General features: G+C 35.5%; 1 protein-coding gene across 1 annotated transcript in view; it reads right to left on the bottom strand.

Moving 5' to 3' along the window:
• ABCA13 (ATP binding cassette subfamily A member 13) overlaps window positions 1-13,788 on the bottom strand; it is a 165,533-nt gene that overhangs the window by 119,833 nt on the left and 31,912 nt on the right. Inside the window, exons 12-18 of the mRNA XM_051610260.1 lie at window positions 12,547-12,575; window positions 11,003-11,121; window positions 9,498-9,667; window positions 8,280-8,356; window positions 7,644-7,765; window positions 4,748-4,939; window positions 2,900-3,064 (exon numbers count right to left, since the gene is read on the bottom strand). Coding sequence (XP_051466220.1) covers window positions 2,900-3,064; window positions 4,748-4,939; window positions 7,644-7,765; window positions 8,280-8,356; window positions 9,498-9,667; window positions 11,003-11,121; window positions 12,547-12,575 — 874 coding nt within the window. The remainder of the gene's footprint in view (window positions 1-2,899; window positions 3,065-4,747; window positions 4,940-7,643; window positions 7,766-8,279; window positions 8,357-9,497; window positions 9,668-11,002; window positions 11,122-12,546; window positions 12,576-13,788) is intronic.

Below are 13,788 nucleotides of genomic sequence, written 5' to 3'. Positions count from 1 at the left end.
TGCAGATTATGAAAAAGGTGAATGTAAGATTAATGAAGTCATTTTGTAGGTACAGACATCACTGAACTACAAGAGTTATCAGCCATCATTCCCTTCAAAGACTACACATTTCTTGTCACCAACGTTCAAGATTAGGTTTAACACAGCATGAGATGATGACACTAAGATGTCTGAGACAACTGAGAGGTTTTTAGAAAAGAAAAATACTATGACAAATAAACGAACACTAAATCTATTCAACCTATTAAAGCCAAGGAAGACTATGACTGGCCTTCCACAAACATGTGGGCAAGTCAGAGAAGTTACAGAACACTTTTTTGATATAAGGGTAAACATAGCCATGGATAAACTTGAGTCAGAATTTTATACAGTTATGACACCAAAAAGCTTTTCAGAAGTGACAGTTTGCTCAGGTTAGTGGAGGGATTACACGATGAGGCCAACTTTCACAACTAGCAGCACTCAGTAACTCAGCAAGTCCCCTCCACCTTATCTATTCATGAGTGACAAACATACCTACAAGTAGCAATGGAAAAATAAGCAAATAATTTCAAACAGCAAACAAACAAGCAAAAGTCATGATCAAAATCAGCACTATTTTTCCTCAGGATATTATCCATTCACTCAATGTTGTCAACAGTAGAATGTGTCTCTCTATTCCAATTGCTACTGACTGGCAGATACTGAGTTTTTACATCATATTTTATTTCTCAATATGTTGCATACCAATTCAACTTTACATTTTGCATACAAAAATCCATGTATATAATTGACAATTACTTTATTATATCTTACATTGTAGAAGTGATTACGGGTTTTTTTAATCAACTTTAGAATAACTTTTTCAGTTACAAGTTAATGAAGGAGACAATCTGTCTTACTTTATGCTGAAGGTCCACATATTTTTACTTTAAAAAGCTCTGCATAATTTACTCAGTAAACTCCCTAGGCCAGCAAACTACATTGCTGTTGGTTATAATTAAAATACAAATACAGAAGGATGGACTCTTTTGGACAGAGAAGAAAATATTTAAGGAGGAAAGTGTATAAGCAATGTCTGCCCTTAAGTAGCACACTTATTCAGTAGCACAGGTTTGGCCACTATAGGCAAGAAGCAAACAAAATAATTAATAATTAAAGGAATTATTGGAAAGTAGAAAAAAATCCAGTTAAATCTGAAAATGAACTTTTACTAGTCTACAAAATGAGAAAGTTTGAGAGACAGAAGAGCCGTTCCAAACATAAATCATCTAATCTGTTAGCAAAAGAAATTGACACTGATTTTTTAATCCTCCACAAATCTTTAGCTGACAAAAACAAAGAGCAGTTTCTCAAGAAAAAAAAAGGAATTAACAACAACTAAGAAAAAAAAGACTGTGTCAGAAAAAGTGACCAAAAAAAGGTAAGATGTAAAAAGGAATAAAAATTCCAAGGTTAAACGTATGCTGTTACAAAATAATATGGATTGCCATGGAGCAAAGATTAAAACTGTGACTAGATGGCCCTCTGCTGTTCCTTTTATTCCTTTGTAAACTTTTTTTGAGCAGGAACTTCTGAAATATTCTTTTATCACATAAACAGCTTTGGGATTTCACTCCAAAAAGAACACTTCATTTGTTCAAAGGAAAGCCTGACACAAACAAAACTAGTTAAGAAAGAAGAAAATATGCAAGCATCTGATGAAAGCCACTTTTTATTGTGGCAACCAAAGAAGTATCCCGAAGAAGAGAGCCTCAAAACCAAAACAAATATGCACAGAACAGCATTTTACAATATGCTTCTTTGCCGCAAGGATTAGAAGATTTTAAGATTCATATCACTAGGAAAAACAGTTTTTAAGGCAGTGTTTGTACTGTAGTCACAAATGAGCTTGCACTATTTCCCACAGCAACCACTCTGCAAGGCAAGGACAAAAGAAATATCCCCACTCACAGCTCATGCCACTTGTTTTTAAATGTCAAGCAGAACTATCACACAAAAACCGTAACTGCTGGCAGAAACAGAAACCCATAGCAGATAAAAGAACTGCACATGCAATCTTGAAATCTTATCCTTTAAAAAAAACCCAAAGCTATTTCTTATAAACAAGTAGTCTGATCATAAAAAAAAAAATTTAAAATACAGCATGAGCAGAAAGCACATGGCTATACCCTGTCCTCAGCACTGGTGAGGCCACACCTGGAGTATTGCATCCAGTTTTGGGCACCTCAATTCAAGAGAGATATTGAGGTGCTGGAGTGAGTACAGAGGAGGGCAACGAAGCTGGTGAAGGGCCTAGAGAATAAATCTCATTAAGAACGCTTGAAGGAGCTGGGAATGTTTAGCTTGAGGAAGAGGAGGCTGAGGGGAGACCTCATCAGTCTCTACAAATACCTGAAAGGTCATTGTAGAGAGGTTGGTGCTGGTCTCTTCTCACAGGTAATTAGTGACAGAACAAGAGGGAATGGCTTCAAGATGCAGCAGGGGAGGTTTAGACTGGACATTAGGAAAAATTATTTCATAGAAAGAGTGGTTAGACACTGGAATAAGCTGCCCAGGGAGGTGAGTCACCATCCCTGGATGTGTTTAAGGCTTTTCCAACCTGAATAGTTCTATGATTCTATGAAATCACAGATACTACATACTATTACTATTCAGTAGCCTAACACCATATTAACTGTATATGATCTCATAAAATAATGAAAAAAAGATATGACAGAAACAATACATTAATTATCTCAAAATTGCCAGTGCTTGATAGAAACCAAACAAGTCTTCCTAGGTCTATGGACTCTCTTCTCTCAAGTTCCCAACTTTCTAAGACACAATTTCTAATATTGTTCCACCATACTAAGCACACACACCTAAAAAAGCATCTCATGATGGGAATTAAGTTTGTAAATTAAAATCATACACATACCTGCTGTAATGCAGAGATGTCAAGCAAACCAATATGTTGAATTTCTTGGAGGAACACTGGAAGGTCTTCCATGACATGGTGGGTTTTATTGAGAAGAGAGTTGATACTAGAAACCACATCCAGTAGCATGTTTAATACATTGCCTATCTCAGATGGTATCTTAATCTTGGAAAGGAAGGAAAAATCAGAACAATATATTCCAATTAGGAACAAATTTTAACCTTTCAATGGAACACTTCAAATTATTCAGTCTTTTTATAAAACTGATTATGCAATGTTACTGCAAACCATATTTAACAAAATTCCTATCAGTATAACTCCTCAGTTACTCTCAAATTCAGCTAAAGAAAAATTATCTGGTAATGTTAGTACTGACCTATGACAAAGCAGGAATTAAAATCCAGAAAACTTGTTTATACCTACCAAGCTGAAGAGAGCTCTCCTACTCAAGATTCTAATGGGATCTGAAGCATGATGCCCCCCTTGGAATTCAGTGAAAATGAGAACTTTTCCTTCAACAGGTTCAAGATGCTTGAAGCAACAGTTTAATATTGTGAAAATAATTTGTAAGTTAAATTAAATCAAACCACAATTTTAGTTGCTTTAGGAATCATTTACTTAGATTTTATGGTAATGCAAACTGATTCATTGTTACTTGCCTATGCCTGGTATTAAAACCAATATGATTTCATTACATAGTTTCAGGTGTTTCCTCTATCTTTTTTTTATCCACCTTTATTTGAATTCCTACTACAATAAAGTCTATGCTTAAATTTTCTTCTCAACCCTTTACCTGTTTTTACACACACACAAAATAAAACCAAACCAAACCAAACCAAAACCACAAAGAATTCCCCTGGAAATTATTCAGTTAAAAAAAATAGCAAAACTTACACAATAATATAGGTTAAGCTGTCACCATTTCTTTATTCTTTGCTAGGAATTCATTATGCTTCAGTAAGGCTCAGTAGAAAAGCCCACCAGAATAAGCACTGGTTGTTTCGGGGGGGGATTTTTCCCTCTAGGTTTGCAGATAATTCAGAAAGAAGAGATCTTATTTTTTCCTTCAGGTATCTCAACCTATTCTTGGAAACTGTTTTGTTTTTTAAAAGGGTGTGGCAAATCTGTTTAACCTTGCGTACAACATCCAGAATATAACCTGGTGTCTATGGATTTAGAACAAAGTGTTCTTCCTCCTAATATTATAACAACTTTTCAACTACTTAATACTTAAAACATTTTTTATTCTGTCAATTAATTACCCAAAAGAACTGAAATAAACATTTGCTACCATAAATCTCATCCAATAAATTTGCTCTCATGAGTGAAAATATCTCACTGAAACCCCACACTAGATCCCAGATTATCTACAGTTCTACAGATACTAGTTTTGCTAGAGACTTCTGCATCCACTTCATTATAGTTTTGCCACTGCACTGTTCTTTTTACAGTCATTTGATCAGTCTTGCAACAGTTACAGATCAAGAAGTGACTAATTGCATTAACTGCAGACTCTGCTAAAGATTAATAAAACTGCATCTTCACCTATGTTTTCTCTGAAGCTTTCATAATTAACTCCCCAGATACAATTTTCCTGAATAAGCAAGACATGGAATACAGTAGAATCTTCAACTGTTGTGTTTGCTTCGTGGATATAAATGGGGAAAAAAAAAAAAAAAAAAAAAAAAAGAAAAAGCACCATACATCCAGTGCTTTCTTCCACAGAGAAAGCACATTTGAAGAAATAATACAACTGTTCATATATCTACCTGCATGGTTTAGACAAGCTTAAAAAAAAACATAGGAATCAAAACATAGGAATCAAATGCTTTTTTTCCCCTATCTTACCTTGTAAATTATATGGCGTAAGTTCAAATTCTGTATAATCAGTACAAATGTAGTATATAAGTCCAGTGCTGGTAAAGAACATAATTCTTCCACTACCAGGGAAGTTCTATTGTTTTCAGGCAGCTTTAGTAGCAGGCTGAGTACTTCATCACATCTTCCAGTTAAAGCTACCACAAAGGCACTGTAAAAAACCTACCATAATGCACGCGTATTAAAAGAAATTCTCACTGAAATGCATCACCTTCTTTTATACTCAAGAAGGTGAGAATGTGTGTGATGGTAACATGAAAATTTGTAGTCATCAATAGACCTGAAATAATGAAATATACAGACCTATATCAGATTGGTATGTTCTTACCTTATACTCTACGGATATATAAAGAGATTCAGTGCATTTCTTATAAAGATTCACTTTTATGTGTGAAAAGTCGAACATTCATTCTATCAGCGCTCACACCATAAGCAGAATATTTACAAAGCTGAACACACCCATTCTCGCAGATGTAGACCTTTGTTGCAGAGACACCTAAAGATCAAAATCTAGATGAATTAATCACTAAAATCAAATAATATGGACCTTCCTCCTTTCAGAGGACGCACAAATTTGACACTTACAGATGTCGATATAGCACAGCAATCACTCTGAGCCAGCTCACATTTCTCAGTTCAACACTCCTTTGAAGTGCTATTATTTAGTAGTGAATAAAGGGAGAAATGCATAAGCAGGCCTTGGGTGAGACTACAATAAAAACTCCTTGGATAACAATGGTTTATTGCTGCCTACAAAAATGTTATATTAAAAGACAAATGCTTGCAACCCAGATATCTCTGGAGTTATTAGCTACCATTTACTAAAATGCCTGCAAGAAAGGAAATGGCAGCAAGTTCAGAACACTTACAAGTTCAGAGACTGTAGGAGCCCAAGTACTGCACTCAGGACTCCACTGTACTCTAGGACAGAACCTGCTTGTGCTTTCTCTAATGAATGCATCTATAACCTGTAACAGCACTCAGTGAGGGAGAAGAATCCCAAGAAAATCAAATTAGGAGCCAAAGTTGGTCAAGATATACAATTTAACTCTTTAATTCCTATGAACAGTTTAATTTCCAAGTTATTAATTTGATCTTTGGATTTTGAGTTGGAATAGATTAACTTTAATGGTCCTTTCTAACCCAAACCATTTTATTCTATGAGTTTTATCATGGACCAAAATTTTGCTTCTGTGACTTCCTATATATTTAAATATTCACTTTTTTGTGTGCATACAAGGAACAGAATATGAATATAAATATAACTCTGCTAGCAGCATAAAAGAATACTGATTCGCACTTCTTGTTGTGGAGGAAATTTGTGAATACAATTGGAAATTTATTTCCCCATGTCCCACAAAAATAACACCATTTCAGTCCATTTTTAATCCATTCAGATTTTTATCCACTATATTAAGTCCCTCTGAACTTTTCTTGCAACTTTGTGAGGACCAGAGCTAATCCAAACTCCTAGGTTTAGCAAATGAATGCTTGTAATCTTTAGGTTACATGTTCTGAGCAGTTTCAAAACACTTAATTACATGACAATGGGCATAGGCAGAGTGTAATATTGTGGTAGAAATGAAAGGTAAGTGCACTAAGCACAAACAACTCAAAGGTTTACTCTTACTATTCCAGAGGCAAGGACAGTATTAGTAGCCAATCACAGAAATATAGGACTGCAGCGATCACTACAGTTATCAGAGAGTGGCTATATATAGCATAAACATAAGGGACATGCCTAAATTATATTTGTGCATTTTGTATAATCAGTAAAAGACATAGGCTTTAATGCCTAATTCCAACTGTGGGAGGATTTAAACACTTAAGAAAAAAAAAAAAAATCAGCATAAATATGCAAATGTGAAATGTGCACATGTATTTTTACTCTGTATAGGACTATGGAAAAAAAAAAAAAAAAAAAAAAGGCTAGAAATTTGAAAATTCATATAATTAGCATTATTATTCCAAAAGATCAATGGTACACTGAATCCCCCTGAACTGGATAATTTCCACACTAGTTCTCTCGTCATTTACTGGTATCAAAATAACAACCTACCAATAAAAGCAGTCACACTGCCAGAGAAACAGAAGAACAAATCATCTGTAAGTAGTTATGATGGTCTGAACTGCCTTTTTAATACTCACACTTTTCACAAACTTGCAACTGTTTCTGCAAGTGGAGCATCAGAGACACCCAGTGGCTGCTCAATTCACCTGGTTATAACAAATGTGCCTCCAGCTCTTTTCAGTCATACAAACATTAAACATGAGAGAGCACCTGTAAGTTAGGTGACATTTTTCACGATTTCTACTAATCACTGGGGTCACAGGAAACAGCAGCAATGATAACACACACAGTCCCTCACTCAGAAAGCTTACACCATCCACTCTTTAAACACTAGTCAAGAGACAACAGATAAATGGAGGTGAGGTAAGGTACTGGTAAGATAATGCAAGGACAATGAGGAGCACACAAAGGAATAAAAAAAAAAAAATCAGATAATGCTATACTTCAAGGATCAGAGGTAGACAGATAAAAAATTATTGCTCCAGGAATCTTCACCTTTTCTACAGTATCAAAATAGCAAAGTTCAAATTCTGTGTGAGCCCAAGGCGGGTATAACACTGCTGAAAGTAATGAAGAGGTGCCATTTAGACCAGAAGACTAGTGCTACCACAAACTGATCTCTTAATGCCAAATATTATTATTATTTTGAAGTCATAAAGTGTCAAAAATATTCTACATAGAAGTGGCAAGTGAAAATGTAAGACTCAAAACAAACGAAGTGGTTTGTTTTGTTTCAGTTTGCTCATCAGGCTAAAGGCTGACCCATTAATTTAACACCTCTTTTTGATCTTTTACCTTTGAATGAGAGATACTGGCTTCCAATAGGGTACTGACAGTTTCTTCAGAAATATTGACAGAAGACCCAATGTCCAGCCTCAGCTGTGTAAGATTCTGCACACACTCTTTGACTTTCACACCTGTAAGAGAAGAAAAATAGTGCCAACTGTACCAATCTGCTTAATTAAATTTCCCTCAGACTGTATCCTTTTTCTTAGGTTTATTCTGGGGGGGTGATAAAGGACACACAAACTTTATTATAATGTAATCCATTTCTACTTATGTAAAGGTCACTCTTCTGGCAGACTGAAGGACTCTTGCATATGTTTGCATTATCCTTTAAGAGCATGGATTATCCCAGATCCCTGTATTATGAGCATACCTGGAATAAGTGAAGCAGCCTTTAGTCCTTTAAGATTTTCTTCTTCCACTAACTAAAGTCCCTGCTTTAAAATTAATCCCTGCATCTCTGGTCAGGCTCTGGCAGAGTAAACTATGCTGTGCTGTACCAACTCAAGCACATGTATATGCACATGTGTACAATTAAAATATACTGCATTAAATTAGAAGTTTGAAGAGCAAAAAAAAAGTTATTATCCTGCAAAATTACACAGCAGTCACTCATAAAAAAAAGTGAAGAAAACTGGAACCCACCATTCAAGAGATTAAAATTGCTGAGAAAAGCTGCCACTGGATTTTCTGACAACTGTAGCTCCAAATTTTCAGCCACCCTGAAACGACAGTCTTAGTTTCACAAGTTATCAGAAATAAGTCATTGACATTACCATGTATAAAGTGTAATAGTGAAACAGCCACTAAATGAGGCAAAAGGATCACATTATGTTCTCTGTGCACCCACTGTGAATGCAGTAAGCAACTCTACAGACCTTCTCATGCTGTACTTACGTGATGCAGGGATGATCATATTTCATGCCTAAACGAGATTGTAAACGTAGAGATCATGATGGCTGCTGCAAAGAGTAGTTTATGGAGAAGCACAGGTATAGCAATGCCTCATATCTATGTTTCTTACTGAACACACATTTTTAAAACCTTTATTGAAAAAAATTGAAAATTAACTAATAAAGAGTACACACACACCACATATTATTTACTATTCAAAAACTGGATACAAGTCTATGGTCCATAAGACCAGCACCTAAACTCAAGTTCTCCTGTATTATTACTATAGCTCAGAGAGACTATTCAAGCCCATTGTGAAAATAACTGAACAGTGAAACTAGTATAGCAACAATTATGACAAGGAAGACTTCTAACTGACAGCAAGTTTGAAATACTCTAGCAGCAGTTTTAGTCATTTACTTAAAATCTACTATTTTTCCTCAAGGGAAAATAATTTGAGTATAATAATCTAAAATAAATTTGAGTTCAAGCCTGTTTGCTTACACGCACTATCCTCTGTTTCTAACTGTTTGAACTGCTGAACTGATCTGAACTTTCAATGTTTTTCAACAGATATCCAGCTGCTGGGAGGACAAGGCCATACCAAAATAGAATTAAATAAGAAATTAAGGTATCAAAATTTTGACCTAACTGAAGTTGTGGAAAATGGAAAATATTCTTAGTTAGGATTCAAAGCACCCTCCTTTTAGAGAAGCAAGGTCTGCTGCAAATACTCAGCAAGTTTAAGGGCTTTTAAAATTATCCAGAATTCAGTTAAGTTACTTAATTTGTGTACTGCATCCACTCAATTTTCAGTTTAAATTAACAAAGTTAAAGAGACTTTGAAAAACAGTATTTCTGTAATTACATAATTTAGAACACAGACATATGCACAAAATAATATATCTAAGAGATATTATTGGGGTACAAAAGAGATATGTTGGGGTACAAAAATGTAAAATGCTTTACATTTGCAGTTGTCTCTGTATGTTCCCCGTGAGTCGACATTCACAGCTGCGATGGCTGGCGTTCTCCAAGGCTCTTAGAAAGCTCTCCAAAGTGTTGGAAAGTTCTTGCTGCATATATGCCATACTCTCACAATCCCCCTTGTTGAAAGCAGGCCACATTCTTTCAATGTCCTGCAAAGCACATTGATCATATGATTAGCAACTTCATGAGATTATACTATTGCTTGAAGGAGCGTGTCTTGGCAACTAGATGACGCATGTTTTCAAATGAGAGTGTGGGTACAGTAATATGAATTTACTGACTGTGTTTGTAATTGAAACTGAGCAACAGGTTTTCAGGAACCAAGGAATTTTCAAAGATTTCAGTTTTGGAAAGAAGCAAAACTACTTGTGAATTTGACCTAGTCTATCAAGGAGATTCATCCATTAACAGGAATGTCAACATTGTATTTTGAAATTTAATTTCATTATTAAATGAGTTGTGGTTTTTTTTCCTTTTCTTTTTTTTCAGGCTGAACATTTTCTCTTAAAAAAAAAAAAAAAGAACAACAACAAAAAAAAACACTTTCTAAACATCAGTTTCCATTCAGCAAATCAAAATGTCTGGATACCCATATACAAAGCTCTTCTTGCTGTATTTTTTGTGTAATATTCACTTTTATCTTTTCTCCTGAATATTCACATTTCTGATTTTGCAAGGGTTTTTTTCGTATTTGCAGAAGTAGGTCCTAGAACGGTGGTGACTGCAGAAATGCATTTGTTCCACAGAAGTCCACTTCGAGATACGCGTAATGCCTCCGATGTCTGCGTACCTCAAAACATTGCTGTTCATATCAACAAAATGTCCAGTTGGACAAAACAGCAGTTACTTCATAAATGAGAACACAAATTCTATACTAAAAGGGCGACATTAGTATTTTGTCTGTGTGTGCTGTACAAAGGCCTGCTTCTAACTCGGGATGAGTCTCTAAATGCCAAATGTTACTCTTCTTTGATAATTTCATGCACTGTTAAAGAAAAACAGACTGACTTCAGCTGGTAACCGCAATTGTTATTTTACTACAAATGACCAGCCAAGAAGTTTATTTGTATCTAGCTTGATTTCACAACTTCCTATGAAGATTTAAAACTATAAATGTACTCTGATTAAATTAGCAGTATCATAAAATGTAACGGAATTAAAAATGGGTTGCTATTTGGTACTGAATGGCAATCTAGTTATTCTAGTTACAGGAATTACAGTAATTCTAGTTATATTTATGGCTTTCAAACCTCACCAATGTTTATTGAAGGAATTCCTTCTGGGTATCACTATCAGAGCTATACCCATACAAACCTCAGCTTTGTATAGCCACTGTAGGGATTCATCATTCAGACAGTAGCATAAAAAAAACCAACCAACCAACAACAACAAAAAAAATAAAACAAAACAGAAACTTCCATTAGTTTTCAAAGTTTCCAATGCATGTTCTAAAGAGTACTTGTATGTGTGGAAACCACTCAGACCTGATAATGATCTTGAACCACAGTGATTACTTCAATAACAGAGAGGAGTAAGTGACTGGTTAATCCCTCTTTACACTTTGTAACAACACAGAGAATGTTGCCAGTGACAACTGGTTCTTCTGTAAGAAAAAAATATTCAGGTTTAATCAGCTAAAAAAAAATAATAAATAAATTGCTGTAATCAGATTAAAAGTTAATCAAATAACAAAGGACATAAAATTTTTTCAAAGCAAAGAAAGTCTGATGTGTCAAGACACAAAAAAAACCTACTTCTGTCTAAATATATTTACCATTGCAGAGGGCAAGAAGGGTTAGTTTGATTCAATTTTCATTAGTCTTCTCCACTACACTTTTCTGATCAATAATAAGAACGTGAGCAAGAAGCATAACTCTGAGAAGCTGTGAATATTAACCACATCTATCTACCTCCTCCTCAGGCAGGGTCCCTCAATCTTATTTCCCGGTGGACACACCAGAATGTTACCAACCCTCCAGTGAATAGTAACTTTCAGACCCTACCTGCAAAGGGAGGAAACAGCACTGCACAGACATTTTGCATATCTAGAGATAAGGAATCCATAGAGGGGATATTGATCACCTGATCACCCGTGGAGGAAGATTTTATCCAAGCTTGCAGTCCCCAGGTCCCTGGAAAAAAGCTCCATTCCCCTAGCTGTTGTGGGTTTGTACATGGGACAGCAAGGAAGGATTGGCTTGACAACTGAATTCTAGTATATGGAAGGACTAACTTCACTATTTCTAGCATGTTTTCTTCCTTATGTTTGGTTCATAAATCAAGAATGAATAGCAATAAACATTCACCATTGTCTCTAAAACAAGCAAACAACGCAACTCAGTAATGCAAATCAAGTCAAGTAATTTTAATCTTTTCTCATTAGGTTTTGTAATATTTTCTGTATCAAATGAAATTTTATGAAACATCTGTATAAGCTGTGTACTGAAATACTAATGACAAAAATTCAGTTCCTTAAGCTGAGTTCTCTCAATAAATAGACTGCTCTTCAGAGGCTGAAGACAGTTCCCAGATGACTGGCACGCATTTCCAGTATCACTCATCAACATTGCTACTGTTTTACTGTTTGGTAACTACATCAGTCACTGAAGAGTGGAGAAGATAGTCAGAATTGGATTTTAGTCACATTTTAAGTTTTGTTTGGAAATTAAGTTGGTATGAGACATCATCAATCTCATGCCTTCCTCTAGAATGACAGGCTAATGCCTCCTAATTGCTCTTTGCAAACAGTTCTGGGAACAGGTGTGTTAAACTAGGAACTCTGAAAAGCAAAGGCTTTGCTTTCCCCAGGAAAAGCATAATATGAAATTATGCTCTTAGGTCAATACAGAGCCTTTCTTAAAGTGCTCATCCCAGGGGCCTATATGCAGGGAATAAAATAAACCTAGCACGTTCAAACTTTAAAAATGTGTTGAAGGTGAAGTTATTCAGTCACAGTCAAGACAATGCACTGACTAAACACGACCAGAAATGGAATGCGCCACTCCCTTTATATACTTGTCCCTTTTACCGTCAGCTATATGCTGCCTTGTAGCAATTCTGCCACAGGAAAAACAAACAAACAAACAAACAAACCTCTGTAACTTAACTCAGTTCACTAGTCTGGCAAAAAAAGTATCCAGCAGAAAAGACAAGACAAACCCCAAATGTGTATATAGTCTTCTGCTGGGTTTGTGAGTCAAATCTACGAACAAAGTGCTCCTGGTGTGTCAGAGCAAGTCCAGGAGAAAGGGAAAGAGCACATAGCAAAAAATGAAAGATCTGCATGACCTCCTGCTCCCACTGGTATTTCAAATCAACATGACCACTCCAGAAAGAAACCATCCCTTTACATGAAGTGCATGAATTTTTTTCCTGTACCTTTGTTCCTTAACTTCCAGGCATCAGTATGCTCGCCTTGCTTGTCATCACCTAAACTAACTTTTCCAAAAGGTTGCATAGAATAAAGCCTTAATGTCGCAGTACTAACACATATGATAAACCCATACAGGCACTACTGTGATAACCAACCTGAAAATATTTTAAGAACATTCAAAATTGTAAACTGCAACTTCTGTAATAGCAGGACACCAGCAGGTTGTAAATGTTTCTGGAGACTCTTGCAGATTTTAAGTGCTCTGTAGAAAGATTAGTAAGTAAATGTTATTTTCATAACAAGGGCACCACAGAAAATTTTCAACAAATTATTATGTATGGCTTCAATATTCAATGGACCATACAAGGATTTCAGTATTAACAGTTACTACATTTGTGGTAAAATCAGAATATAACATCTCCATGCCTCCATGTTAAAAAACAAACAAACAAAAAAACCCCACCAAACAGGTTTTCATCAAGGTAGCAAGTCATCAACTTTCTTAAGACTTCAGGAGTGCTAGAAAGTGCTTTAGCAAAATTAGCAAAATCATAACAGCTTCAGAAATACTGAGAGCCCACAGCATATACTGACTATATGGACAAAGAGTACAGCACTTTTTTAATATTTTATTTTGACTTCTCAACAGATTTGGCTAATACCTGGCCCTGTTTACCACATGAAACATTAAGTTCTAAATACCACACAAGACTCATGTGTAAACTTTAGTGTGTTGTTTCTCAGCTGGTCTATGTCAGTAGTTCCACCAGCAAGACACTCTAGGGCTGTTTGGAGCTACCATCTTGTGGAATTCATTCAGTGAGTATTATTTACAGGCAGCAACTCCAGTCTAGCAGTACTTTTAATAAATAAATTGTCAGTAAACGTTTTCCTGAA

The sequence above is a fragment of the Apus apus genome, chromosome 2 (assembly GCF_020740795.1).
Source record: "Apus apus isolate bApuApu2 chromosome 2, bApuApu2.pri.cur, whole genome shotgun sequence".
NCBI classification, from domain to species: Eukaryota; Metazoa; Chordata; class Aves; order Apodiformes; family Apodidae; genus Apus; species Apus apus.
The sequence above is the reverse complement of the archived record's forward strand: the minus strand, read 5'-3'. Positions and strand labels throughout refer to the sequence as shown.